Source organism: Phaseolus vulgaris, chromosome 4 (assembly GCF_051622355.1).
Source record: "Phaseolus vulgaris cultivar YP4 chromosome 4, ASM5162235v1, whole genome shotgun sequence".
Lineage (NCBI taxonomy): Eukaryota > Viridiplantae > Streptophyta > Magnoliopsida > Fabales > Fabaceae > Phaseolus > Phaseolus vulgaris.
Window position 1 is genome coordinate 12745055 of NC_143501.1, and position 27295 is coordinate 12772349.

General features: G+C 32.5%; 2 protein-coding genes across 4 annotated transcripts; one reads left to right on the forward strand and one right to left on the reverse strand.

Moving 5' to 3' along the window:
* The first annotated feature begins 13779 nt into the window (after positions 1 to 13779).
* On the forward strand, positions 13780 to 22953 carry LOC137837270 (putative protein S-acyltransferase 7). 3 transcript variants are annotated; one of them, XR_011085406.2, is made up of 7 exons: positions 13780 to 14372; positions 15478 to 15660; positions 19550 to 19846; positions 20752 to 20985; positions 21082 to 21210; positions 22169 to 22741; positions 22850 to 22953. XR_011085406.2 is itself a non-coding variant. In XM_068646230.1 (6 exons), exons 1-6 carry the CDS (start codon positions 14286 to 14288, stop codon positions 22553 to 22555), a joined length of 1317 nt encoding a protein of 438 aa, XP_068502331.1. In that variant the 5' UTR covers positions 13780 to 14285; the 3' UTR covers positions 22556 to 22828. The 3 variants fall into 3 exon arrangements, 2 of the variants coding, with proteins under 2 accessions (XP_068502331.1, XP_090157267.1); XM_068646230.1 differs by lacking the exon at positions 22850 to 22953 and having other exon boundaries at positions 22169 to 22828; XM_090301141.1 differs by lacking the exons at positions 15478 to 15660; positions 22850 to 22953 and having other exon boundaries at positions 13797 to 14372; positions 22169 to 22828.
* A 2222-nt stretch (positions 22954 to 25175) lies between these two features.
* On the reverse strand, positions 25176 to 27295 carry LHCA1 (chlorophyll a-b binding protein 6). The gene is made up of 4 exons (XM_068646231.2): positions 27044 to 27295; positions 26279 to 26381; positions 25619 to 25907; positions 25176 to 25408 (listed from the first exon to the last, which is right to left on the reverse strand). The coding sequence occupies exons 1-4, from the start codon at positions 27232 to 27234 to the stop codon at positions 25257 to 25259; spliced, it is 735 nt and encodes a 244-aa protein (XP_068502332.1). The 5' UTR covers positions 27235 to 27295; the 3' UTR covers positions 25176 to 25256.

A 27295-nucleotide genomic window follows, 5' to 3' on the forward strand; every position in this document is an offset into this window, starting at 1 on the left:
TCGAGCGAGAATGCATAAAAAAGATTGGTCCTTTTTTTATGTTTTATCACTTAGCCCATTAACGCAATCTAACCCTAGAAAATTATGTTAAATAGGGGGCTAAAGGCTCAACCCTAGTGTGCCATATTGAGAGGAAAACACCATAAAGTGGATTGTAACCCAATTGGGAGAATTGAAAGTGTTAGAAGTATGCGTGGCTAATTCTACCCTTTGGGATTGAGAATAATCTACTCAAACTCTTATGTATTAATATTAAGTTCTTGATAGATTATTGATATTGTTGTTTTACTTTTAACTTTCCGTGACAAATTGAGAATCTTAAATCTGACCGAAAGGTATTTATAGGGTTCGAACCTAAACAACAATACTTAACATATTTGAGTGTTATAGACTTGAAATATTAATTGTCATTAACGTCTGAGTATGATTCTAAGATGTTTTTATAAATATGCGAGAGATCGATATTTAGGAAACATTCTTAAGAATTTTATATGCGAAGGATATGAATTTTCTACGGGCATCAATTTCAATCAAAGAACTTAATATTAACATGCTAATCAAGGGTGAGAGAGATGAAACTCAATCCCTATTTTTCCAATTGAAGCAACTAATTCTTTATTTGTTTTCTTATTGATCAGTGTCAACATAATCAATTCAAAACTCTTTTTATTGTTCTGTTGTTATATTTAGCGATTATTGTACTTGATAATTCACTGTTCTTTTTATTCTATATTTTTCAACAGAATCTTAATTTGCAAATTGGATTTGAATGGATGAGGAATGTACTAACATGCATATAATGTTATTGAAATGGAAGAATATTAATGTTTTTGAATTGGCTATGTTTAATGTAGTGGTGTAGTTGTTTGATGTTTGAGTATGTTTTGAAATTGAAGAATATTGATGTTTGATGTTTGATGTTTTATCTTAATTGAATTATTGATGTTTGACTATGTTTGAAATGGAAGAAAAGAATATTAATATTTGATATTTTATATCAGTAGCAAACATAGGTTCAATTTTTATTCAATTATAACCAATTTATATTCAATTTTTTTTTTATAATTATTCAATTTTATTATTCAATTTTTTAGTAGCAATGCAAATATTGGCAAATATTTTGATTAAATTATTTTATATTCAATTTTTCAGTAGCAAATATTTTTATTTAATTTCTTTAAAAAAACAAAAACAAAAAATTATATGCGAGCTCACTCTTATGTGGGGTGGGGCAGAGAAGTCAGTCCGCGTTCACTACGCGGGGCGAACCTCTGTAGGACAGGCCAACCCGCATTGCCATCCCTAAGTATAATATGATGACCAAGTTTGGGCAATGGGATAACAATTGATAGACCACAATTTATCTGTTGGTGGAATCAGACAACCTTAAAACTGCATCTAAATAAAATCATTAAAAAATGTAGGTAAACATCTTTTCCTAAGCAATATAAGTGGATTACAAGTTAAGTGGATTATACCTGTACAACATGATTTCCATAAACGTATCCAGTTAAGATGATGCAATGATGATTAAAATTACTTGGTGGTTGAAACCATAATAGGAAAATAGTCATTGATTAGCAATAACATATCCCATATATGGAGTTGTCATCCACTTATCTTTACTAACATGCAAACCAAAGGAAATTAGTTAACTTAATTCATATGACAAAGTGTTAATAAATAAAGAACGTGAGTTGAAATCATTATAATTACCATGTGGTCAACAAGAAGTGAGTTTTTTCAGATATTCGTATCATGCATCCCCTCCAAACAAATAAATATATTCTTATCGTCATTGACTAAGTTCTATATGCAAGTTCATGCGCACAACAACCCATGAGTCTCTCCCATACCCAACATTACAACAACAACACGATACCCATAATGATGGAAGAGGCCTAAGCCCATGATAGAAAAAGCCCAATGGAAGAGGTCCAAGCCCATGATAGAAAAAAACCCAAGCCCAAGCCCAAATACAAGTTCAAGCTTCAACTCAAGCCCAACAAATCGAAGATATGGGTCAACTAAGCATCATTGGATGTCTTTCTTTTGTAATTACTTTTGAGTATTTTTAGTAGAACATAAAGGGAGGTGTAGATATAAATATAAGAGGTGCAAATGTATAAAGCTAAGCCACACCTTCCATGTGACATAAAAAGAAGGTGTAGGTGTAGATTTAGGAGGTGCCAAAAAAGAGAAACAAAGTCACACTTTCCTTGTGACTAGGAATTGGCTCCAAATTCAAATGCTTCTCATTTGAATTTCCCTCCACTTTCTTTTGAATTTCCATCCCTCTAAACACTATAAATAAGAGGGCTTGGCTCATGTATTTTGAAGACTATTTTGAGTAATGAAATATTGCCCAAGTGCCATTCAAATTACTCCCTTGCCAAATTCTCTCTAGAATTAGGTTTTTAGTCTTCAAACTTCACCCCCAAATGGAGATGGTCGAACCACTCCAACCCTCACTACCTCTCATGCACCTTCAAGGTCACCACACCTCTTAGGAGGACCTTGTTCCACTCTCATCCACTAAGCTTTCGCACCATCATCAACAAAAATCCAAGAAGAGCTCATAGGAATGCCATCATTTGGTATCATGAGCTATGGTTCTTCAAAGATGAGTATCTCTTTGCAATTTTCTTTTTGAGTTCTTCTTATTTCCTAGTTGTTCATCTTGATTCCAAGTTGTCTTGCTGTTTTTCTGTTTTTAATATGATTTGAATGCTTTTCTATTCAATTCAATCAGTAGTTTTTGTTCAATTTGTGCTTGAACATTTCATTTCAATTTTGTGTAGGATTCTTGATATTTTGTGTCGTGTTTTTATTTTTAGGTTGCTTGATTCTTGATTGAAATTTTATTCGGTTCATATTAATATGCTTGAGTCATTTTATTTTCTGAATCTATAAGTTTTGTCAAGTCTTGTGATTCCATATTTGTCATCAAATTCTAGTAGTACTTTTTTTGGCTTATTTGTTTCTTGTTTTTGGTATAAATGTTTGATCTGAAATCTGTTGTGTTTTGATCCTTTGGTGCTTTTTATTTTTTAGTTTGAGTTCATATTTTTTTGTTAGATCCACACAAATTCCTTACACTAATTCCATTGTGTTTCCTTTGGTATATCATTCTGTTTTTATTTCCAGATTTTCAGAATCCTCTGTTTTCCACCATTCTGTTTTGGCCGATTTTTCTTATGAAAATTAAAATACACATAAGAAATTTCTGAGCCTCTGGATTTTGCTAGATTGAGGTGTTAGAGAAAGGACAAAAAAAGAATCAGTTCAAAAAAATAAATAGAAAAAAAATGATAAATATTACAAAAACAGTGTGCAATCCTGACGCTACAACTGGCGAATCTGAGCACTGATTTTAGAAAATTTATTAAAAAAAAATGGTGCATGCGATTGGAGTGAAACCAACGCCAAAAATTTGTTGAGATCTTGATATGTTGGAATATAAGTTTTCAGAAGCAAATATTAAAAGGCCAGCTCAGCATAAATCTGTGAAAATCACGCATTCTGGACCACAACAATTTGTTTCAGTGGTGCTGTTTTTTGATTTTGAAATCAAATCTAGTGCTATTCCATAGGTTCCATTTTGTGTGTCATCCTTTCTTTGAGTACCTTTTTATTTGTTTGTCTAATATTTCTTTGAAACTCTTTCTAGTTGTCACATTTAAGTCCATTTGTGTGGTACTGTTTTTCAAATTAATTTGTTTCTTGCTTTATTTCTTTGACCTCTAAGCTTGGTGGTGGATTAATTATCAATTGGTACTTGTTTGAGTGGAAATTGACATGAGAGGAGTCTAGTTTGCTTAATAGGTGCTGGATTGAAGAATTAATTACCTAATTCCAAGAGGAACAAAGGCAAGGGGCAGAAACAAACACTTTCTAAATACACCACATACATTGGAAGGCCCAACAAAGAAGAGACAACAAAGGAAGTGCAAATAGAAAATCAACAAAGGGAGTTCCATCTAATTTCTTTGCAACTTAACTCTTGTTAATTACTTGTTAATTACGCAATTAGACGGTGAGTGTGTCTTCAAGGGCTCCAAGTGTCCAAGAAGCCTCACCTAGGGCCGATTAGCTTAAAAACTATCTAGCTTAGCACTTGTTAATTGTTTTAATTACATCAATTGCCTTAGTTAGCTACGCTTATTTTGCTTGTTTTTGTCTTGTTTAAGCTTTGATATTTTTTGCTTGGGTTGTTAGATATCTTGCATTGTTTCTTGCATTAAAAATTTGATTTCTCCATCCACATTGTGTTTTAAGTGATTTACCAAGAGAAAGATTTGTGTGAAGATCTTGAGGAATAGTTTTTGGCTAAGGCAAGACTTGGTATTTAAGTAGTCCACTGTAACTCACCTCTCTTACTTGGAAAACTACCTTCATTAACTTCCCTCATTTTTCTCAAAGTAAAACATTTTCATACACAAAGTTCTAGTCATGTCTTCCCATTCTTCAAAGTCTATGGAAAGTGATGTGAAATCCATCAAATCCCTTTTGAAACAACTTTCCAAGGATATTCAATCAATTTCATCTAAACAATTGGAGAATGAGGCCAAAACTAATGAATTGACTAAAGCAAAGGATGAGAAGTCTCAAATTTCAAAAAAATTACTTTCTCATGCATATAGCTCTCAAGTTTATGAATCTTTTGGGGAAGAAAGTCTTAGGATAAATGAATATCATCAACCACCCCCTAGGAGAGCTAGAAAAGAGAGACAAGAAAACCTAAAGGAGGTTAAGGTAGAGCTACCTCATTTCTATGGAAAAGAAGATGTAGAAACATATCTATATTGGGAGATGAGGGTAGAGCAATTGTTTGCTTACAACCATGTGAGTGAAGAAAAGAAAGTACCCTTAGCTACCTTAAGTTTTCAATGTGATGATATGTATTGGTGGAATGCCCTAAAAAGAGAGAGACATCTCCACAAGGACCCTCCCATTACATCTTGGAATGACCTTAGGGGAGCCTTAAGATGTCGTCATATTCCCTCACATTACAATAGGAAGTTGATGGACAAGCTCCAAGGACTTCATCAAAAAGATATGAGTGTAGAAGAATATTGGCAAAAGATGATATCATATATTGAGAGGGCAAGGATTAACGAAGGCAACCATAGCACCATAGCTAGGTTTCTAAGTGGTCTCAAACTTGAGATAAGAAACAAAGTTGAACTTTTATCTTATAGAGATTTAAATGACTTGATTCAACTTAGCATTAAAGTTGAAAAACAAATTTCGAGAAAACAATCAAGTCAAAAACAAAGTTCATACAATGTATCTTATGACAAGGATGAGTTCCACAAAGGGGAAGAACATATACAAGAAACATCTCTAGAACTTTCCCAAAACCTAACCAAGCATATCTCTCACACTCAAGCTAGAGAAATTCCATGTTTAGAATACCTTGGCAATGATCAATTAGCATCTCAATGTTTCAATGAAAGATCTATGATCTTAAGGGACAAAGATGAGAATAGTAGCCAAGAAAAAGAAGCTAGTGAGAGTGATGAAAATGTAAAAATAGAAAAGCAAGAGAAAACCCTTGGGAAACAAAAGGCGTGGGAGAAGAGTGTTCCTTCCCACAAGGTCATTCAACAAGACAATCAAATTAAAAATACCTTTGAAAACATGTTTCTTGTTGAACAACCTAGCCTTACCTCTTGTAAAGGAACACTTGCAAGCATAATAAAAAAAGAAGAGTCTTTAAAAGAAGCTTGCATAGATAAAGATGAAGTGGATTATTTCTCATATGTGCTAGGATATCACCAAGTGAATGTCAAGTTATCTTTAAGCATCTACAAAAACAAATTTTTATGTGAGGTAGTGCCTAAAGAAACTTGTCATGTCTTATTGAGACAACCATTGCAAAGTGTACAAATTCTCATAAACAATGGTTGTAACAACGAGATTATCTTTACACATAAGAGAAAAAGTCTTCATGAAGGAGAACTCATGGGCCAAATTAGAGTTGATAAAACTCTAGAGCTTTTAAAAGGAAAACTTTTGTCACCCATGAGAAAGGAGGTTCAAAGACATTACCCTAGATACATTTCTTGTTTTAAAACTACACCTAAGGCAATGTCTCATGAACTCTATACTCCTTCACCTTTTGTAAATGATCCATGGGAAGATATAAAGCTAGATTTTATATTAGAGCTTCCTTGGACCACAAAAGGTATTGATTCCATTTTTATGGATAAACTCTTCTCTAGAGAAGTGATAAGACTTTATGGTTTATCTCCAAGCATAGTGTTAGATAAAGAACCAAAATGTGAAAACCATTTTTTGAGGATTCTTTTGGAAAACCTTGGAACTAAGTTGAACTTTTCAATTTCTTATCATCCTCAAACAAATGGCCAAAATGAAGTTGAAAATATCATTTTTTCTACTATGCTTAGAGTAATCATGAGAGACAATCACAAATCTAGGGATAATTATAAAGTAGTTCACAAGACTCCTAACATTTCTTCATTTGAAGTTGTATATGGGTTTGATCCTCTTATTCCTTTAGATTTATTGCCCCTTCCTAATACACATACCTTTGTGCATAAGGAAGGAGTTACAAAAGCAGAATTTGATAAAAAAATGCATGAGAGGATTCAAGAACAAGTACAACAACAAATAGAGAAATATTATGAGAAGTTGCCAAAAACAAAAGAAAAACAAAAGGAATGGCAACTTCCTAAAGATGATTTTTATACAACTGCTCCAACTAACTCATTTGATTTGTTTGATGACTCATAGAGATGGACATTTGATCCTGGAGGACGAGCCTAGTTTTCAAAATAAGAATAAGGCTGTTGTTCGAGATCAAACTTGTAGATCTGAGGACAGATCCTCTCAAGAAGGAGGGGATGATGGAAACCATCCAGCCACATACATCCACATAATGATGATGAAGAAGAAGCATTGGATTTGAGGACAAATCCTTTTCAAGAGGGAGAGGATGATGGAAGAGGCCCAAGCCCATGATAGAAAAAGCCCAAGCCCAAGCCCAAATACAAGTTCAAGCTTCAACTCAAGCCCAACAAATAGAAGATATGGGCCAACTAAGCATCATTGGATGTCTTTCTTTTGTAATTACTTTTGAGTATTTTTAGTAGAACATAAAGGGAGGTGTAGATATAAATATAAGAGGTGCAAATGTATCAAGCTAAGCCACACCTTCCATGTGACATAAAAAGAAGGTGTAGGTGTAGATTTAGGAGGTGCCAAAAAAAAGAAACCAAGTCACACTTTTCTTGTGACTAGGAATTGGCTCCAAATTCAAATTCTTCTCATTTGAATTTTCCTCCACTTTCTTTTGAATTTCCAGCCCTCTAAACACTATAAATAAGAGGGCTTGGCTCATGTATTTTGAAGACTATTTTGAGTAATGAAATGCTGCCCAAGTGCCATTCAAATTACTCCCTTGCCAAAGTCTCTCTAGAATTAGGTTTTTAGGCTCTGTTTGGATTAGGGAGGGGATGTGTGAAGATTTGAGGGAGTGGATGTGTGAGGATGTGTGAGGAAAGTGTGAAGAAAGTGAAGGTGTTTGGATTGGTGTTTGTTAGGGTGGATGTGTGAGGAAAGTTTATGGGAGTTTGTGAGTGATGTGATGGTTATGAGGAAATTTTAATTTTTTTTAAAAATGTGAAATGTTACTTTACAGATTAACCATTGCCTATTAAAAAAAATTAATAATAAAATGAGTTGTTTTTGCTTAAAAATGAAAAACTTTCACACATTTCGTAGATTTAAAAATTATAACTAAAAAATATATGTTAAATGTAAATATGCATAATATAAAAACTATAATTAAAAAAAATATGTATTCAACAAATTAAATAAAAACAGAACTTCAAGTAATAAAATTGAAAAATAAATCAAATCTTATATAAATAAAAAAATATTATTTTTTAATATTAAAAACCCTCTAGAAATGAAAAATAAAAAAGACTACAACAACAAAAATATAACGTAATTAACAATAAAAAAATTTCATAAAAAATTATAATAAAATAAATTATAACTCATAAACATAATAACTATATATAGAAATATATTAATATAAACATAAAAAAAATAGAATTTCAAATAATTTATTTAAATATTAAACATATACTATAAAATTAAAAAATAAATCACATCTTATATAAATAAAAAATTACTATTTTTTAATATTAAAAAATCTCACAATAAAACAATCTAAAAAATACAATAGTAACAAAAATATAACTTAATTAATCATAGAAAAGGATTCCATAAAAAATTATAATAAAAAATAAGGATAAAAACGTATTAGTAGTATAATCCGATATAGTTCAATAATTAATTATTATTATTTTGTTTTATTAAATATTTGTGTTAGTTAAATTTATTTAATAACTAATATTTATAATAAAGTGTAGTTTTTATTAATAAATTATGTAAAAATACGTGAAAATATATTAATTATATTTTCAGTTTCTAATGAATAATTTAAGTTAGAATAAAATTATTTTAAGTGATAGGATTATTTTTACAGATTTTTTTTGTATTAAATAAATTAAATATTTAGTATAAAATAAAATGAAAAATGTTTAGTATAATCTTTTGGTGATGACCATGATCCAACCCAGGTAATATTTTAAATTTTAATTAGATATAGTATATTCTTTTCTTTAAAAAAAACTAAATTCAACCACATTTAATAAAATATCTGATTAGAACTTGAAAATAGGTATCACCTGATCTACTCTAATAACTAATATATAAATGAAAGATTTTATTTAACTAAATTTTTTTTACACTGATTTATAATATTTTATAAAATAATAAACAAACTTAAAACTTCTTTAAAATTTATTGTGATTTGTTTCTTCATTTTAAATATTATATATATATATATATATATATTTTAAACATTGTACAATAATTTTTTTAAAATACTAATACATTCAAATGAAGCATTGTGATACATTCAAATGAGGGTAAATTTGGAAATAAGGGATGCTGACATGGCTTTCCCTCTACATCTCTTCATTTTGAGGGGAGAGGATATTTACTGTTCACAGGTATATCCTCTCTTTAACTTCCCTGCACATCCCTTGATCCAAACCATGGATATCCACTCACATCCTTCCTCTTGAACAGTACATCCATGGAAGCAAACAGGGGTTAGTCTTCAAACTTCACCCCCAAATGGAGATGGCCAAACCACTCCAACCCTCACTACCTCTCATGCACCTTCAAGGTCACCACACCTCTTAGGAGGACCTTGTTCCACTCTCATCCACTAAGCTTCCGCACCATCATCAACAAAAATCCAAGAGCTCATAGGAATGCCATCACATAATGGTTGTCATCCTTCTGGCAATAGGTTTGAGTGAGTCGGAGGGTTGTCTTTAATGAATCCCTTGCGAGCTTTCAAAGTAGAAGAACTACCATGTACTTAATGTAGGGCATTGACATGCTTAAAATAAGAAAATATTCGTCTCGTAGATCTAGCAAATTTAATGACACATCTCTTTTTTGCACCTTTTGTTTTGACTCTCTCAACTGGTGGACACAAAGATGTGTTATCTAGATAAGCAATTTCATGTAACTTGGAGTTGATGTTAACCTTACCATCAATATCAACCTCTTTGAACTGATTCATGATCACATCAAACTCTTGTTGGATTGACAATTATGTTGAAGTATCAAAACTTGAAATATATGAAAAGCTTAATCATGTTCATATGAAATGCATTGACTGCAATCGTATGCTACCTACACAAAAGGAAGTCAATTCACAAGAACAAGGAATGTCATTACTAAATGTAAGGGTGCATCTACAATGAGATTTATCTAAGCCAACATATTCAACTCGATCAATCTCTTTTCCAATATTTTGTGAAGCATATTTCAATACAAAGTCAAGCAATTTATTGCATCTTGTCAAATTAAAGACATGACCCACCACATGAAAAATCTTTTCAAACGAAGATTTAATTGCATTATGTTGCAAGATGATTATCTTGTTCATGGAATCCCAACAGTAGCATAAGTCTCTCATTGGCGTCTGAAACATCCTTTTTAGACTCCAATGTGCAGACTCAAAGAATATTATGTCAATAAATTAAATATGCAGCCTAAACCCTACAGAGCAAAGCAAATATGATCATAAGTAAAACATATGCATACCTGTTACTTGTGGTATTACATAAGTGCACGACCCTATTCGTCCATGCCTTAACTAACTTTTCTTTGTGTGGATTTAACCAAGTACTAATCACATATTCAATAAATATAGGTCATAGTGAACGAACAACTTGAAATGTATGCACACGATGTTCGTAGGCTTGTACATTATCACAATCGACAACAACTCCCCAAGATTCCACCACTTGTTCTCATGCCTTTCTTGAATGAACGATCATTTTACATTTTGTTTTGGTAATTTTATCATGTGGAAACGACATAACAAATTAGAAGCTTCAAAAAAGATAACATTTATTGCATTTATTATAACAATATCTCTATCACTAACCACGACCTTAAGGTATGAACCCTTTAAGTCTCTCAAGGGCCCATATAAAGTTATGTTTGACGTGCAAATGTGGGTAACATAAATGCAACACTAAAGGTCAACCACGTTAAGGTAATGCCAACAACTTTAAGCAATGACATCCTGTACCTATTAGTTTTGTACATATTGTCCATCAACAACATGATGTTAAAGGTATTCAATAGCTTCATTGAATCAGGGTGCACTCAAATAAATTTTGCACTACATTTTTTCCTTCATCAAACCTACACCAGTGGACATGTCTTGCTCAAATAACATCATCAATTGTTGTATTTCAATTCTATTACCTCGTTCTTATTTTCTATACATGTGCATGACATTATAAACTTGCTTTATGGTGGTGACATTTTTCTCATTATGCTACTTCATTGCTAGCAAAATATTTTTAGGCTTCACTGCACTATTTGTCATTTCCATAATCATTGACTTCTCAATAGATGTTAATCTACCAACATATGGGTGACCAACCAACGTATATGTTAAATCATGATTATAGGACCCACAAACTAATTTCAACATCCATCCTTCACCACCTTTTACAGGTTTCCCTCGTAATCTAAAACGACAGTCACATTTCTTACTTCCACTCTCAGTCATTTGTAAGTCCTTCTTATATTGTTTGTATTGACCTCATCTCTCACAATCCAATATTACGTATTATTTGAAGTATCTGACCTCAATATAACTATAACATAGCCAAATCAAACACAACTTTTCTAGCCCCCTTCAAAATCTAATCCCGACAAAAAGTTATCAACTTCATATTTAATTTACCGAATAATGCGCAATCTAAACATAGTTTTCAACCTCCACATTTAACCCCTCTTAAACACATCACTACATTCATGTGGTTGACATACAATGTCTAATGTTTTACAAGATATTGACGGCTAAATATCAACATCATCTAGTCTCTCCAACACATCAACCTCATAAGGTAAAACCCTACAGTACTCTCCATACTCCTGCAAAATAACATGTTACCAAACAGGAAATTCCAACAAAATATTAAAAACTTCTTTCTCGAATTAGGAATTTCAAATGAGACAAAAACATTCTAAACATACTCTTTCCATAAGTTTTTTTCTCTTATGGAATGCCTATTATGGGAAACAAAATTGCATTACGAAGCACCCCATTCCAAAATGCTTTTGTTCACTTATGGATTTCCAATTATGGAATTCATTTTACCCTTTCTGGAATACCAATTTTGGAATTTATTTCCATAACCCAATTTCTAGAAACCTCCATGCCACCATAACCACCACAAAATAGTATAACATACCTAATTTTTTTACCTCAAACCACCAATGAAGCTTTCTCAACATACCAACACCTCCATCACACCTTCACCAAGCTCAACCTTTATTGCAACAAGCTTGAAGATCCCACATGCAACTCACAAACTGCCATGGAAATCGAGTTTTGAAATAAAATCCGAAGAACAATTTCAGGATTTCAAAAAATAATGGAATGTAGGAAGAAGAATGTTGGGGTGCAGGAAGAAACAACCTTTGTATTTTGTTGTTTGCAACCTTTGTTCCTTTTTGGCAGCCTATACTTTTAAAAACCAAGAACTTCTTTTTTATATCCTTAACCCTCCCTCAAACGCAATTGAACATAATTTCCACTTTTTGCCTTCGTTTTGCTAAAAAAAAAATGAATATATATATATATTTATTTGTGATGGTTATACACAATGAAAACACTGTTCTTTTAGTAGGTATATCCAATGAAAATGCATTTTCATTTTATGTTTGGACCAAATGTAAAATAAAAATAAACAAAAATTTATTTATTTTCTTATTGATAATATTTTTAATACATTTTTAAAATTATAGTAATATATTTTGTAATACTTTTATAACAGTTTTTTATTTTATAATTTTATATTTACTAATTGTTTTTTTACCTTATGTTATATATTTTTTGTGATATTTTATTTTTTTATTATAATTTTTTATATATTACTATATTATTATTATTATTATGTTTTTTCACGTAATATTATATTTTATTTTTGCGATATTATAACTTTTATTAAATTTTTATTGAGGTAGTTAATTTTGTACACCTAATAATTTTTTATTAAACATATAACTACTAATTACAAAACTTATAACATGCACTCTATAATAATGTTGGATGGAGTATTTATTATTAAATTAAAAAATATAACTGATAGTCGATATATAATTTTTTCTAATTAAGAATGTAACTGTTCAAGTCTCAGTAATGGATTGTAACTTGTTTCATCTAAATGTGACACTTTTTACCTTCTATAATTATATTTTTTTAATAATTATCTTATTAAAAATTAAATTATTTGACTGTGACTTAGATCATTCAACTTACACACTATGAATAAAAGAATCCAACTTTTCAAAATGTAATTCGGTCCACCAAATCACCTTACAAAGTATTTGTGCAATTAGTTATTAGAACATGTACTTTTATTTCCAATATACCTAGAACATTCTAATCAATTCCTCACCTATAAATTTGGTTTAGTTACAAAAATTAATAAGAATATCTATTTTACATTAATGGAATAAAAAGTCGTTTTAAAAATTTAATTAATGACAGGCCATCCATAATATTTAACATCATTAGAAAATTAAAGTAGCTGGATAATATTACTTTACATATGAAATAAATCATGCAGAGTGAAAAATATTCACATGAACTCACATTAATTACACGATGAAACTCAAAAAAAATTGAAAAAATAAAGAAACATACTATGAAGCTCAGACACTCTTCCTAAATGGCGTGTCGGAGTATCGGACACCGACACTCGTATAACACCGGTAAGACACGTATCCGTGAAGTGTCCAATTCAAAAAGTATTTGTTAGATTTCTAACCATTCTAATACCGTTCTAACACAATTTTAAAAAAGAAAAATACATTAATTTTTTAAACCTTTAAACTTTATTGTATAAATTGTTATTATGATTATAAAAATAATAAACAAATTTTTGTAAATTAGTCATGAAAAATATCTTTTTGCTCTAAAAAATAATAAAACATATTTGTGCACACGAATCTTTATTGTTAATTTATATAATTCATAATTATATAATATATAGATTTGTGTCTCCGTATACTATATTTTAGAGATTTTACATATGTCTGTGTCGTATGTGTAAATAGGAAACATATTTTAGATTTGAGAATCTAGAAAGAAAATCTATTTTTAAAAAGAAAAGCATTTTCTTAAACCAAAAAACTGAAGAAATCTTGTAAACAAGCTAAACATGGGGAACACTACCCAATAATGGATCCAATCGACGACGTCACTGAAAAAATACCATAAAATGACACAAAAACTTGCTGAAACGTTACCTGAAGGATTAAGCATATAGTCCCAGAACAGTAAAGAAGAAGGCCCTTTTCCCTCTCACACAAGCCACGTCACCGCTCTACACTCTGTAAAGCACAGACATTTATACTGTCACACCAATAGTCAAATGTAAAGGGAATCCCCTTCTTGCTTCCCCAACCCATCAAAACATCACAACACAAAACCCTCACTTTTACTTTACTTCCATTCATTCATTGCATTCCGCATTGTTCAGCTCGCCGGTGCTGCTTCCGCCGCTTTCTCCGCCATGTTTTCCGTCTCCCAACCTTAAATTCACTTCCGCCTCTTCCACCTTTTCTTCCTCTCTTCTTTCCGAGAGTTTGGGTGTGTGATTTTAGTTTCCTTGTTTTGGTTTCTTTTTTGTGGGTACGATATGTACGTGGTACCTCCTCCCCAGCGTTCGGATCCGGGTGCGGGATCCGGAGATTTGCGGGTCTACCAAGCGTGGAAGGGGAGCAATGTGAGTTCGCTTTTGGGTTTTTTATTATTTTATTAAAGTTTGTTGTTTTGGAATTGTTATGAAGAGTGTCACCGCAGCTTTCTGTTGAGTTGCCTATTTTGTAATTAATCATGGTCATTTCTTAAATTTATCAATTTTTTTTTACTGTGATTGCTTAGTTCTTTTGTTGGCGGAAATTGGTTTTGTGCTGAGGGGGAAAGTTATTGACTTGGAAGATGGATTTGACCCAGGGAGGGTGCTGGAAACCCTGTGCTTTGGTGTTTGAATCAAGGGCCTTGTTTGGATGAACTTCTTTATAAACACCTGTAGAAGAAGGAATTAATAAGAAGGGAAAATGCATTGAGCTTTTTCCTAAGCTAAAATAAACTTTTGAGCCTGTTTAGATCAATTTCTTCATAAACGCTTTTAACAGAAGAAAATAAAAGATGAAATGGATTTTGACTTTCGTTAATTTGTAGAAACTCTTTCATGTTAGATTCTCTAAAAGATGTACTTTGACTTATGCATTAGATTCTGAAGATATTTTTTTCATTTTCCTTTGTTTTTCTTTTTCTATTAATGTTTATGGATAAATTTATCCAAATAGACCCTATATACCATACCTTTTGCTTTGGAGAAGTTTGTAAAGAGTTTTTATAAAAATTATAAATTAAATGCACAAGTTGACTTTAGCTTTCTAGAAAGCTCAATTCATTTTAGCTTTTTACTTTTCTCTTTTAAGTATTTATAAAGAAATTTATCCAAACAGAACCTAAAACATTTTGAGAAAGCATAATAAGCGAGGTTTTGACAAGGATAAGTAGAAAGTAGTTGCTGGTTATTTTTAAAATGATATATTGAATTTAGGTTGAACCCTTGTCACTGAATTTGGACAGTACCGACTGACATATACATTATTTGTATGCCTAATTCTTTATTGTGATGTAGAACTGCTAGTAATTTATATCTTGCATTTGCTTTTAATAATTTGTCTTTTCGACAGAACCCAAAAAGAACAGTACTATGTTAGTGGCCAATGCTGCAATTTTATTTAACATGTGCTGTTGTTCTAGTGGTTTTGGTTCTGTGAAAATGCTTATTCATTGTTTTCATCCATTTCCTGCAGAAATTTTTTCTTCAGGGCAGGTTCATATTTGGACCAGATGCAAGATCGTTGGCCCTGACGATTTTTCTTATTGCTGCTCCTGTTGCAGTTTTCTGTGTCTATGTTGCCAGAAAACTAATAAATGATTTTTCTGATCACTTGGGGATGACCATAATGGCCATTGCAGTTATATTCACAATTTATGTGAGACTCCCTTTCTCTCTGTCTCTTGTATGCATACAAACACACACCAAACTTAAGTTTTGTTCTTTGAACCTACATTGTTCAGCTGTATTTGATTGAGTACTTTATTTATAATCTTGATAAATGTAGAATGTTGCAACTCACACATGCTTGTTCGAAGTAAGTTAGAAGTTGGGAATTTAGTTAACTTCTAATTTCTGAATAGAAATGCAACTTGGATGATGTCCCTTTTCTTGTTTGTTTATTTGAATGATAACTAAAAGGAAACTAGCCCATGACCATAATGAATCTAATATGATCAGCTAGTGCAACTAACATAATTTTGCTCCTGGCAAAGGAATGGAATCCTTGACCAAGCCAAGTATTCTGCGTTATGTCATTTTATTTGTATTAGAGCAAATACTTTATTTGAACGGGAAACAGATATTGTGAAGAGAAGTTTGAGTAGACATTCTCCTCCTTTATCCAATAAGATAAGTCAAATAAAGTCCAAGCCCACTGCAAGCACATTACTGCATAGCTGTACGAGAGCCTTTCTGAAAACCGGCCATGGAGAATACAATTGTTTCCATATCAATTATGGTGACTTCCCATTAAGTATCGAAGTTTTGGTTCTAATTACAGATGCTGAATGTCAGCATATATAGCATTCTACTTTACAACTGTATTGTCCATGCTTTTGTTTAAACCTTTTAATCTAATTGAAGATGAATTGCTCCCAAGCAATGAGGTTTTGAGAAATATCTGTAAGTAAGGTGTATGCTACAACGAAGGGGATGGGAAGGGAATTTGATTCTGAGAAATAAAATATAGGAGGAAAGGAAATTGAGTAGAAAAGTGAAAGGTTTGCAGATCCTGTGAACTACATGCTGTGTATTTTCTTTTGTTTAAATTTAAAAAGTGTGTGACAACAGGTGTAAACACTATTGGTACCATCTTTGTTCTGGACTGATATAATGATACGGTGGTCCCCTATCACAAAGGTTTATGAGAGAAGAAATAAGGGAAATGGGAATAAAGCTGTTTGAGGTACTTACCATGTCAGCAGAGTTAGTTAAGAGTAGTGCAGTAAGAGAGGTTTGTACATAGAAAGGAGAGCGAAGCTGGAGGAAGGCAGGAAATATATTGTTGGGAGGATTCTGGTACCTCAAAGAACCAGAGCTATTCTTTTCTGTAATATCTTACATTTTGGAAATAAACAGTTTCATTCTTTCTTCTGTATTCCTTTTGTTAGTTTCTTCTCGTGTTTCTTTCTATTGTACAACTAACTTAAATGACAATTCCAGAAGGAAATTCTGAGTGGACAATTTTTTAGGGCAGTACTTATCTTTGGGTGTCTATCAGGTTCCATGATTCACCAAACACAATATACTTCTTCGTATGCTCTGCTCTGCACTGTAAATATGTTGTTGTTTCTGAATTAGAAGTTAGAACAACACAATGCAGTCATTATGAGTTGTAATAAACATCCATCCATGTACCACAAACTATTAATAAAAAAACTTTATATTCGTAAACAACATTTATACACAATTATTACTCAAACCCTATTCCCTTAAGTGGTGAAAGTCTAACTTCCATTGTTAAACCCTAATTTCTTAGTTATCTTAACAATGGAACTTACGCAAGAGAAGGATTTAAGGATGACTAACAAACCAAATATCATAGCCAGGTTTCTTAGTTGTTACACTTTATCTCACAAAGAATACATGGAGTTTAGTTTCATTACATCTACCCAAACAATGAGGAGCTTAGCTAGTGATTATGTAGCATATATCAATAGGAAGCATATAGGCTTATGAACATGAATTAAACAAGAGTTGAATCTGCTCCAATGATGATCTTATGAAATGAGTTCATGTTCATCGTAGAGTCAATGATTCCAATCACAAGTTTAGATTAACACACGACCTAGAACAAGAATAAGTATGGAATATGAAATGGATGGATGAAGAGAGAATAAAAGATAAAAGGTGAGAATGGAGAAAGGTGCACCACTTGTTGAAGTAGAAGATGGTTCCATGCTTCTCTAAGATAAGCTCCTAATGTTGAAACACTACCTGACTCCTAAGAAATAAGATAAGACTACAATCTACTTCACACACACAAAGGTGCCAAAACATGCTCTCAAATTTCATTATATCAAAACTGATTTTACCAAGGATGAAGATGGCTATTTATATCCTATGCCATCCAAAAATTCAAATCCAAATTCGAAAGAAATGTTTGCTAAATCAAACATAAAATGCTAATCTAAAATGAAAAGGAGGGAAAATTTGAAATTCAAATTTTAAACATCTGTTAAATGTTTGGCTAAAAATTAGAAGACATGCAACATGCCTTGGTCATGCTTTCCTTGCCTCTTTCTAAGACATGCTTTCCTTCCCTCTTTCTAAGACATGCTTTCCTTGCCTCCTCTTTGCTCCCATGAAACCCTGTTTGCACTCCTTGTATTGGCTGCACCCCATCTCCTATTTGGGTTTGAATAACCCAATTAAATCCTATTTTACATATGGTTATTTGCACCTACAAGAAAATAACTCCTCATTCCTACAAGTCCAAGAAATACCGAACATAGAAATTAAAGAATTATTTTTTGAGAGCAAGAACATCTTGTTTTGCCAGATTTCTAGTGATTCTTCTTGGAATGATGTGTTCTTGCTCATTTTCTTGGTCATCTTTCATGCACTCATCAGCTAGTCCTAGACATTGGAATCACCATTTTGTTTTGAAGAAATGAAGAAATTTGAATTGGAAGCCAAGAACAGACTCTTTCAGCCACTATATATCAGAATGTTTATCACTTTGGGAATTATTCTTTTTGTCTATCCTCATTGCCACATTAATTTCACCCAAGTGTGGGCATCCCTCATGCTAAGTGTGGTAAGGTGAGAATCAGGGATGGCAAATTGGGGATTCCATGCTGAGTGGGGACATAACGACAACTAGCAGGGTAAGATAAGTTCTTTTGGTCCATCTTTGCTTGCTTCACAAAAGCTGACCTGTTCCTCCAAAATTTCTTCTTCCCAAAATTTCTTACCAAATATTTCTCATTGTTAGATATTGGTTTTGTTCCCTATTATTGTGTCTCTTCATTATAAAGAAGAATACTCATGTGTGTACCCATCACATGGAATTCAAGTATTCCTTCTCAATCTCTTTCTTCTCTACATGGTACGAGAGTGATACCATCCTCCATGACTTGTTTTCTAACTAATCCTTTCAACACAAACATGTTATAAGAAATATCTCTTCCAATAAAAGCACAATACCCAATTGTTGATTGCCGAATAGTAGGGATTCTTGCCCAATCTGCATCACAATATCCAACTACTTCAGTGTTTCCCTTAACTTCTTACAACAATCCTGATTTGGAGCCTTTTTATCTTAGAATTCAGCTCACTGCATTCCAATGATCAATCTGAAGAGCTTCCGACAACTGACTAACTACCCCAACTGTAAAAGAAATGTTAGGTCCAGTGATCACTAACAATAACTACCATCAAAATGCAGGGTGTTACAGAACGATCTACCACTTGTGAGTTTGCCTTGTAACTCACAAAAGAATATGTGGACAACTGAACCTAGGCCTTGCTGAATATGCCTGCAGACTAAACTATAATACATTTTTTACCAATTTGTTTGAAAATATAATTTTTTTCTTTACATTTAAATTCTTTCTTTTGTGGAAAGCATATCTAGCAGATAACATGGTAGGGTTTTTCACAGCCATCCTCTTTTATGTGCTGATTAATTGTAATTTGGGCTATTTTATGATAAGGTGGGGCATTGACACCATTTTATTTTGGATGGCATTATGCATTTGCTATATTATGTGCTCTGATGTATATTCTTTCATACTGTGTGATGATGTTATAATCATTTTTAGGTGTTAGTTCTTCTCTTGTTGACATCTGGCCGAGACCCTGGCATAATTCCACGCAATGCGCATCCTCCAGAGCCAGAAGGTTTTGAAGGTAGTCTAGATGTTGGTGCTGGTCAAACCCCTCAATTACGGTTGCCTCGAATTAAGGAGGTTGAGGTCAACGGAATGACTGTTAAGGTCAAGTACTGTGATACTTGCATGCTCTACAGACCTCCTCGATGTTCTCACTGCTCAATTTGTAACAACTGCGTGGAACGGTTTGATCACCATTGTCCATGGGTTGGGCAGTGCATTGGGCTGGTAAGTAGGCCTTTTGTTTGACTAAATTGATTTTTAGTGGTTAAGCAGATTTTTTTATGCTAGGCAGAAAGTGTGGCTTGGTATCTGGGTTGAGTAAAATCTAATAGTTGTGGATTTTAAGAGATGGATGATCTCTATTATCAATTTGTCCGCTTGAATATTGTTGAGATAGTTTGTATTTTGTAAATGAGCTGTGCTGGAAAATCTAGCAAGTTTTAGTAATTTATTAATTATCAACACTTGTATTTTCAAAATTTAGTTTATGCCCTGTCTGTCCAAATTTGAACCTAAAATTCATCATCAGTTGGTTATATGGTTATATTAATATACGGTTTCTTTCCTGTTTATTATCTCTGGCAATACATAATAATACAGTCAACAGTCCAGCTTATTAACTGAGACCTAGTGGATGATGGGTATTGTATATTGTCCGTAGGGGGTTTGAGACTTGGAGTTTGAGTGCTTTCATATTTAATATGATCAGGCTTTATAGTTAACTTAGGAGCATTGTCTGAATTTCATATAGGGAATCTAGGGTCAATTCTTGTTGGGTGGGTGTCATTTATTAATTATGGTCAAGAGATATGCTATTCAATTATGCTTAGCTTCTAGTGAACACACCCCTTCCCCAAAAAGTGCTCTGTGCTATTGCTGGAACTCTTTTTGCTTTCATGGAAAAACCTCAAATTTTAGGTTTCATTTAATTTAGAGTAATATAAAAGATATGTCTTGATATACTGTTGAACTTTATATTCGTTTCTTTCATTTGAGGATTCTTTATTACCTTTTTTTTGTCTTCCTTTCAATTATATATATAATTCTGGTTTGGTGGCTTTTTCAGTTACCATTGACATGTCATTCTTGAATATGTTATGTATCTGAATGTTTGCACAATTGTTATGCAGCGTAATTATCGCTTCTTCTTCATGTTTGTCTTCTCAACTACACTGCTTTGTATATATGTTTTCGCGTTTTGTTGGGTCTATATTAGAAGAATTATGGAATCGGAGGAGACAACAATTTGGAAGGCAATGATCAAAACTCCAGCCTCCATAGTGTTAATAATTTACACTTTCATATCAATGTGGTTTGTTGGTGGCCTGACTGCCTTTCATTTATATCTTATAAGTACAAATCAGGTAATCACTCCTTTTTAAAATCTTTATATATACTTTAAAATTAAGTTATCAATACTAAAGAGCTTACAACTTTATATGTGTCCATTGATGTTACAGACCACATATGAGAACTTCAGATACCGATATGATCGACGGGCCAACCCATATAACAGGGGAGTAATCAATAATTTCTTAGAGATATTCTGCACCAGCATTCCCCAATCAAAGAACAATTTCAGGGAAAAGGTGCTGTTAGAATATATGAAAAAATCTTGTCGAATATCTTATATTATCCTCTAAATTTGGTTTCCTCATTTCCTAATTATATCATAGGATTGATTACTGTATTTCCTTGTATCGATTTGTTTGGATTATGATTACTGTAAATAAGGGCTAGCATAAGTTTTATAAAACATCAATACATTGTAATCTACTTATTTCAGTTAAATAGCACTGCAGCTATTCTTTTATTTCTTTTCCTCACTATATATCTAAAAACTATATGATTTCAACGTGGTTTTAGTGTGATACCATGTTCTGTGACATGTCTAGTCACTATTCCACTGCAGAGACCTCCCCAAAAGTAGTTGCCTATGAAGTGTTATCCATTTTTTTGGCATTTTTTTTTTGTTTTCCAATGTCAGTGCTACTGGTCTACTTATTTTCGTAGAGGGTTCTGCTTTGGTTTTATCCCTTTTGGTCAATAAGGTAAAGATATAGGGTGTCGTGGCTTTCTCAGAGTCAGGATTCTAGCCCCATGGTTTTTTCCTTGTGAAATTAACCTAATCTCATGGCTTTACCAAAAGTAACATTTCCCAGAGAAATAAGCATGGCCCTGCTATAGTAGCAAAGAATAAGCCTGGTCCCTTAATTCCGAAGTCTCTAGTTATATTTTGACTTTCCCTTTTGCCCAGAAGAGTATATTTATAACAAGTTCAAACCTTAGTAAGATTTAGCTTGAGATGGATTGTTGAATATATGAAAATATCTCATCATTGAATATCTTATATTATCTTCTAGGTTAGTTTCTTTACTTCTTCGTTATTATATTTAGGATTGATTACCATATTTTCTTATCTTATTATGATTTGCTTATATAATTAGCTAGTGTTATAGGTTTTATGATAACCTCATTGCTATGTTTGAGTTAATATTAATTCAGTGTTACATTCTGTTTCCTTTTTTCTCTTTATACGTATAACAGGTGCCACTGGAACCAGTATTACCTGCTCGATCAGTAGGTGGAGGCTTTATGAGCCCGAGTATGGGAAAAGCCGTGGATGACATAGAGATGGGCAGGAAAACTGTCTGGGCTGACATGGGTACTGCTCTTGATCCTTCTGAAGGTCAATTAAACGACCGGTTGGCGATTAAGGATGGTGAATTTGGCGAGTTGTCTCCGGAAATTAGGACAACAGTAGATGAAACGAGTGATCGTGGTGGAATACATCCCAGGAGATCCAGCTGGGGAAGAAAAAGTGGAAGCTGGGAAATGTCCCCAGAAGTTCTTGCTTTGGCAGCCAGGGTTGGGGAATCAAATCGTATGGGTGGAGGTAGCAGCAGTTTGACCAGTGAAAACAGGCATACATAGCCACTGAAATTACTAGTCTGGCAAAGGATTTTATTTGTTGTAATTAAAATATATTACATTTCTGATGTGGTAAGTCAACAGCAAAATTAATTGTATTTGCAATGTGGTGTTGGTTGAAGGCTTTGGAGGGTGTTTGTTAGTGTTGTTTTAGTCATTGTGCTTCTAGGAAGGAATTGTTGTGTTGCTGTGAGTGAGCTTTTCCTTTGCCTTGTGTTGTATCATACTTACCAATTAACTACTACTCTTTGTCTTAACATTTACCAATTAACTCTACTATCTCTCTTCCAACTTCAGGTAGTCTTTCCTGGAGGACAGACAAAAATCATGGAACTATTCTAAAGCTTGAACTGAAAGTAAGTATCATGAATTGCGAATGCATGCAAAAACTTCTCAATCAATCTCATGCCATGACCCTACAATGCTAGAATAATTAATTCTGAAATTCTGTTATGGATCAAACCTTTAATTGAATCAATGTGTTTTTACTCTTTATTTTTTTGTTAAATGCAGTCAATGAATTTAATCGTTATACTTTATAAACATAATTCCTAATTTATTTGAAAAAAATATTAAAAACTAATTAAATTTATGTTTTTAAAAGATTGAGGATCGAATTTATCAATATAAAAGTATAAGAATTTTAATTATGTATAATTGAAAATATAGATACTAAATGTGTTTTTCCCCGTTTTAGTCTATCCACTGTTATCTCTTCATGAACATTCAAAGATGAGACCAAGTAAATGGGCTAAATCAGCGCAATTTCTTCCTGCACCTCCATAATTATTGAAATTTCAAAAATATCCTTCTGAATTTGTATTTTAAATTTTACAATTCAAAAATCATTTTTTTTTGTTCAAAAATAATTTCTGATTTTACAATTTAAAAATTATTTCTGAATCAAGAAAATAATTTTGTATTTCAAATTCTATAATTTGAAAGTAATTATAATTTCTAAATTTTAGAATTCGAAATATAAATTTGATTTTCAAATTTTGGAAGTCATTTTCGTTATTACCCATTCAATGAAAGAAAGTGAAAATAAGAAGTGACTATTTTAAATTTAAAACAACTTAACTCTTCATATAATTAAAAAAAAAGTTCACAATACATTTTATGAGAAACTCAACTATAAATGGGCCTCTATTACATATTTCATTCACAGGCAATTTCTTCCTGCACCTCCATGCTTTCTTCTTATACTTCCATAAAAGACGTGAAATGATAATTTTGCTCTTTTCTTCATCTTTTTCACTGACACCCACTTCTTTTTTTTCTGGATTCTAAAATTCTGAACTCTAAAATTCAGAATTTGGAATTCTGTATTCCAAATTTTAGAGCTTGGAAGGTATACGGATTATACAATTTAGAAATGAAAAGAAAATAAAAATCCTGTACCTTTTGCCCAAGGATAATTTTGGAACTAAAAAATTTATGGAGATGTAAGAAGAGTAATTTTGGAATTGAAAGATTTATCGAAGTGCATGAAGAAGGCAAATTCTCCCTCCACGTTTGTATTAATTATGAAAAGTTGATTTTAATCTCTTTAAATAACCCTAATTATTTGAAGTGTGATCTCTTTAATCTCTTTGAAGCGTGATCTCACTTTTTTACGGTTGCGCCTACCTCTCTTCCAACCACATATCTCCCTTTCAGTCATAACACTTTTATTCTTATCCAGACACAACATTGAGGGAGCAATTCATCATTTGAGCATGTGTAAAAGGGTTGACAAGAGAATTTGTTGTATTTGATGTCCCCCAGTGCAAAAAAAAAATTTTTAGTTTTGTACTCCATTTTTGTACATTATTTTTTTTTCTTCTAGGTTTTGTGGTTTCCAAGAAAATTAAAAAAAATAAGTAAACGAAAACACAATCACCATCAGTAAAGACTTACTTGAACTACCAACGTTCATCACCAGCCACCATAAATAATCATCACAAAACAACCATCACTACGTGAAAATGAAGAAGAAGACTCAACACTCTCTAATATACTCAGAAGGATATTGTTAGAATTTAAAAAAAAAATATAGAGATGGAAGAGGAAGGTATGGAAGTGCGGGAATAATTTGTTCAGAAAGAAAATATGAAAATGGAGGAAGAAATTGCCTTAAACTTAGAAATCATAATATAGTCATTACACGATAATTAGAAATCATATAATTTACTAATGGCCTGCCATTAAAATTATATTGTAGAACCTTTTTTTTTAATATATTATACAACATTATATTGAAGTTACCTATCATTTGGTTTGAAATACAGCTCTAATGCTTTTGACATGAAAAGTCGATATTGAAAAAGGAACTGTTAGAAATGAATCTACTTTAGTTTCATTGTTTCAGAATGTGATTTTTTCTGCTTTAGATATGTTTTTGGAAAACTAATGTCATAACTTTTCCATCCTAAATTGATTTTCCTTTTATTCTCAACATGTTTCCAAACATGGTATACCCGTTCGGCTCATTTTGAAGCATATTTTATTCATTGTTGGACACAAACGCAATGCAAATTATGAATTTGGCTTAAAAGTTTTCTAAGCTTTCGTTTCATACTAACGTGTTGCCAAAGTATGAGTTTCAAAACATAATAATTGAAAGTATAATCACTGCACAGGGTACCAACATAGCCAGATCTGATTCATTACAAATTGTTACATGGAGTTATACAAGTAGGTGCTAGAACAAATATTGGTTTTTTCAAGGCGAAATCGATTGTGGAATAACGATGTTTCCAATGTTGTTGTGCCATGGGTCAGCCAAGTGAGTAGCCAAGTTCTCCAAAGGTCCAGTTCCAGGATAAGCTGATTGTTGAACACAAATTCCCACAAAAGCCAACAGAGCAAGACGTCCTAAACATTTGACATACAACAAAATTTGGTCAATTTTCTATGTAACAAACAAAAGATGTTTTTTCAAAAGCAAGTTTATCTCAAGGACTAATTGTTGGAGATCATAAGATTCTTTTAGGAGTTAACTTCAACCTCTAAGTGTTTTTCAACACATATCAGATGCTTAAGAAACTTTAGTAACATCAAATAACTGATGCTTAGGGTCCTTACCATTCTTAATTTCTTTGACTTTGTATTCATGGAAACTTTTAGGGTCCTTGGAGTATCCCAAAGGATCAAAAGCACCACCAGGGTATTTCTTCTTCTCTGGGTCTTTCTCCATGCTCCTTTGGTGCTCCACAAAGGAAATGGCAAGGAATTCAATGACCAGAATGGTGGGTAGTGTGCCCCATGGAACTGGGTTGCCTAGGTAGGTGGCTTGCCCCCCTGGAACTGCAGCCCATTCCTGAGCCTTTACCCAGTTTCCTAACCCCAATGCCTCTGGAACCAAAATCCCTGGCTGCACCAAAATATAAGAGATTTCAGCATACTAAAGTAGTTCTGTTTTCTTCTTCTAAATATTGGGATAACAGAAAAGAATAGAAATGTTCTTAAGAATTTCTGATACACACTCTTATTAGATAAATGTGTTATTTCTAAACCTACAATTTTTAAACTTAAAATACAATTTTTAATAAGTACAAACTTATTATTATGCATATATTATAATTAAATGAACATGTGTTTTCATTTAGTTATATACACTGTCACTTGAGTGAACTACTTGAAAAACATTTAGGATAATGAACATTTATAAAGGACTAAATGCATGTTTCTGCTAGAATCTTACAAAAGAGAAAGCAAAACTCTTATTTCAAAAGAGACACTTACAACAGCAAGCATGGCCCATCTGCAGTGAATGAGTTCTGACTCTTTGAACCTCTCAAGATTCTCTGGTACTTCACCAAGACCAAGAGGATCGAATCCAAAGTCACTGAAACAAAAGAAAGAGAATACAACTTGCATTATGCACAAATCAACATCAAAACAAAAACCATTCAAAATCACTAATTTGCCTTTGGCACACCAAAGTGATTTTTTTCACCATCAATCTGTATTTAATTTTCTTACTTTCAACTTTTGCATTTTAATAAAACCAATGTACTTTTAAATCTTCCACTTAAAAATATATCAGTTTTAATTTGTAAATAAAATTTAATTTCGAGTAAATTCTTTAGGAGTTCGTATAGTTTATATGAGTGTCTGAGAACAAAGTCCCCTTCCATGTACACTGAATGCAACAAAATATGTTTAATTATGTTTTTAGTCTTTAAAATTTGGAGTTAATCTAATTTCAGTTTCTCAATTAAAAAAAAATCTTTAAATTTGAGAAAAGTTGTTTGAGTCCTAAGTTCTACTAAAATACTTTTCAAAATTGTTTTTAATTTCTAAACAGTAGATTTAAAGAATCAACCCTGTATTTTCAAATTGAAAAGACTAGTTTTTGCAAACTTTGAGAAACTAAACTATATTCATCTAAAACAGTTCATAGTAAAAGTGTAGTTCAACAACAAAAGAACAATGTTTTAAGAACACAAAACATGTTTGAAGTTAAGAATATTGTACTAAAGAAAAAGGGGAGAATATGTGGCATACCCTGGTGCTGAACCATCAAGGTAAGGGGGTCTAGGTTGGCCAGGCATCCAGTCAGAAGTCATGGAAAACCTAGAAGAGGCATTGGTGCCAAAGCTGGAAATGGGAACTGAAGAGGCAAACCTTGATTTTGAGGAAGAAAGTAAAGAAGGGAAGGCTGTGATAGCAGAGCTCATCAATGTGTTGGCAGCCATTTTTTGAGTGTGAAGAAGAGTTGTGAGAATTGGTGATGAGTGTGTGAAATGGGGGAAAGAC

What these genes read in the sequence shown, in the direction of transcription:
- LOC137837270 (XM_068646230.1), top strand. Translation starts at nt 14,286, where the DNA reads ATGTACGTGGTACCTCCTCCCCAGCGTTCGGATCCGGGTGCGGGATCC. An exon ending in AAGCGTGGAAGGGGAGCAAT is followed by an intron (nt 14,373 to 15,477) that starts GTGAGTTCGCTT and finishes CATTTCCTGCAG; the next exon opens with AAATTTTTTCTTCAGGGCAG. An exon ending in ATCTTATAAGTACAAATCAG is followed by an intron (nt 20,986 to 21,081) that starts GTAATCACTCCT and finishes TTGATGTTACAG; the next exon opens with ACCACATATGAGAACTTCAG.
- LHCA1 (XM_068646231.2), bottom strand. Translation starts at nt 27,234, where the DNA reads ATGGCTGCCAACACATTGATGAGCTCTGCTATCACAGCCTTCCCTTCT. An exon ending in CTTGATGGTTCAGCACCAGG is followed by an intron (nt 26,382 to 27,043) that starts GTATGCCACATA and finishes CTTTTGTTTCAG; the next exon opens with TGACTTTGGATTCGATCCTC. An exon ending in AGTCAAAGAAATTAAGAATG is followed by an intron (nt 25,409 to 25,618) that starts GTAAGGACCCTA and finishes TCAAATGTTTAG; the next exon opens with GACGTCTTGCTCTGTTGGCT.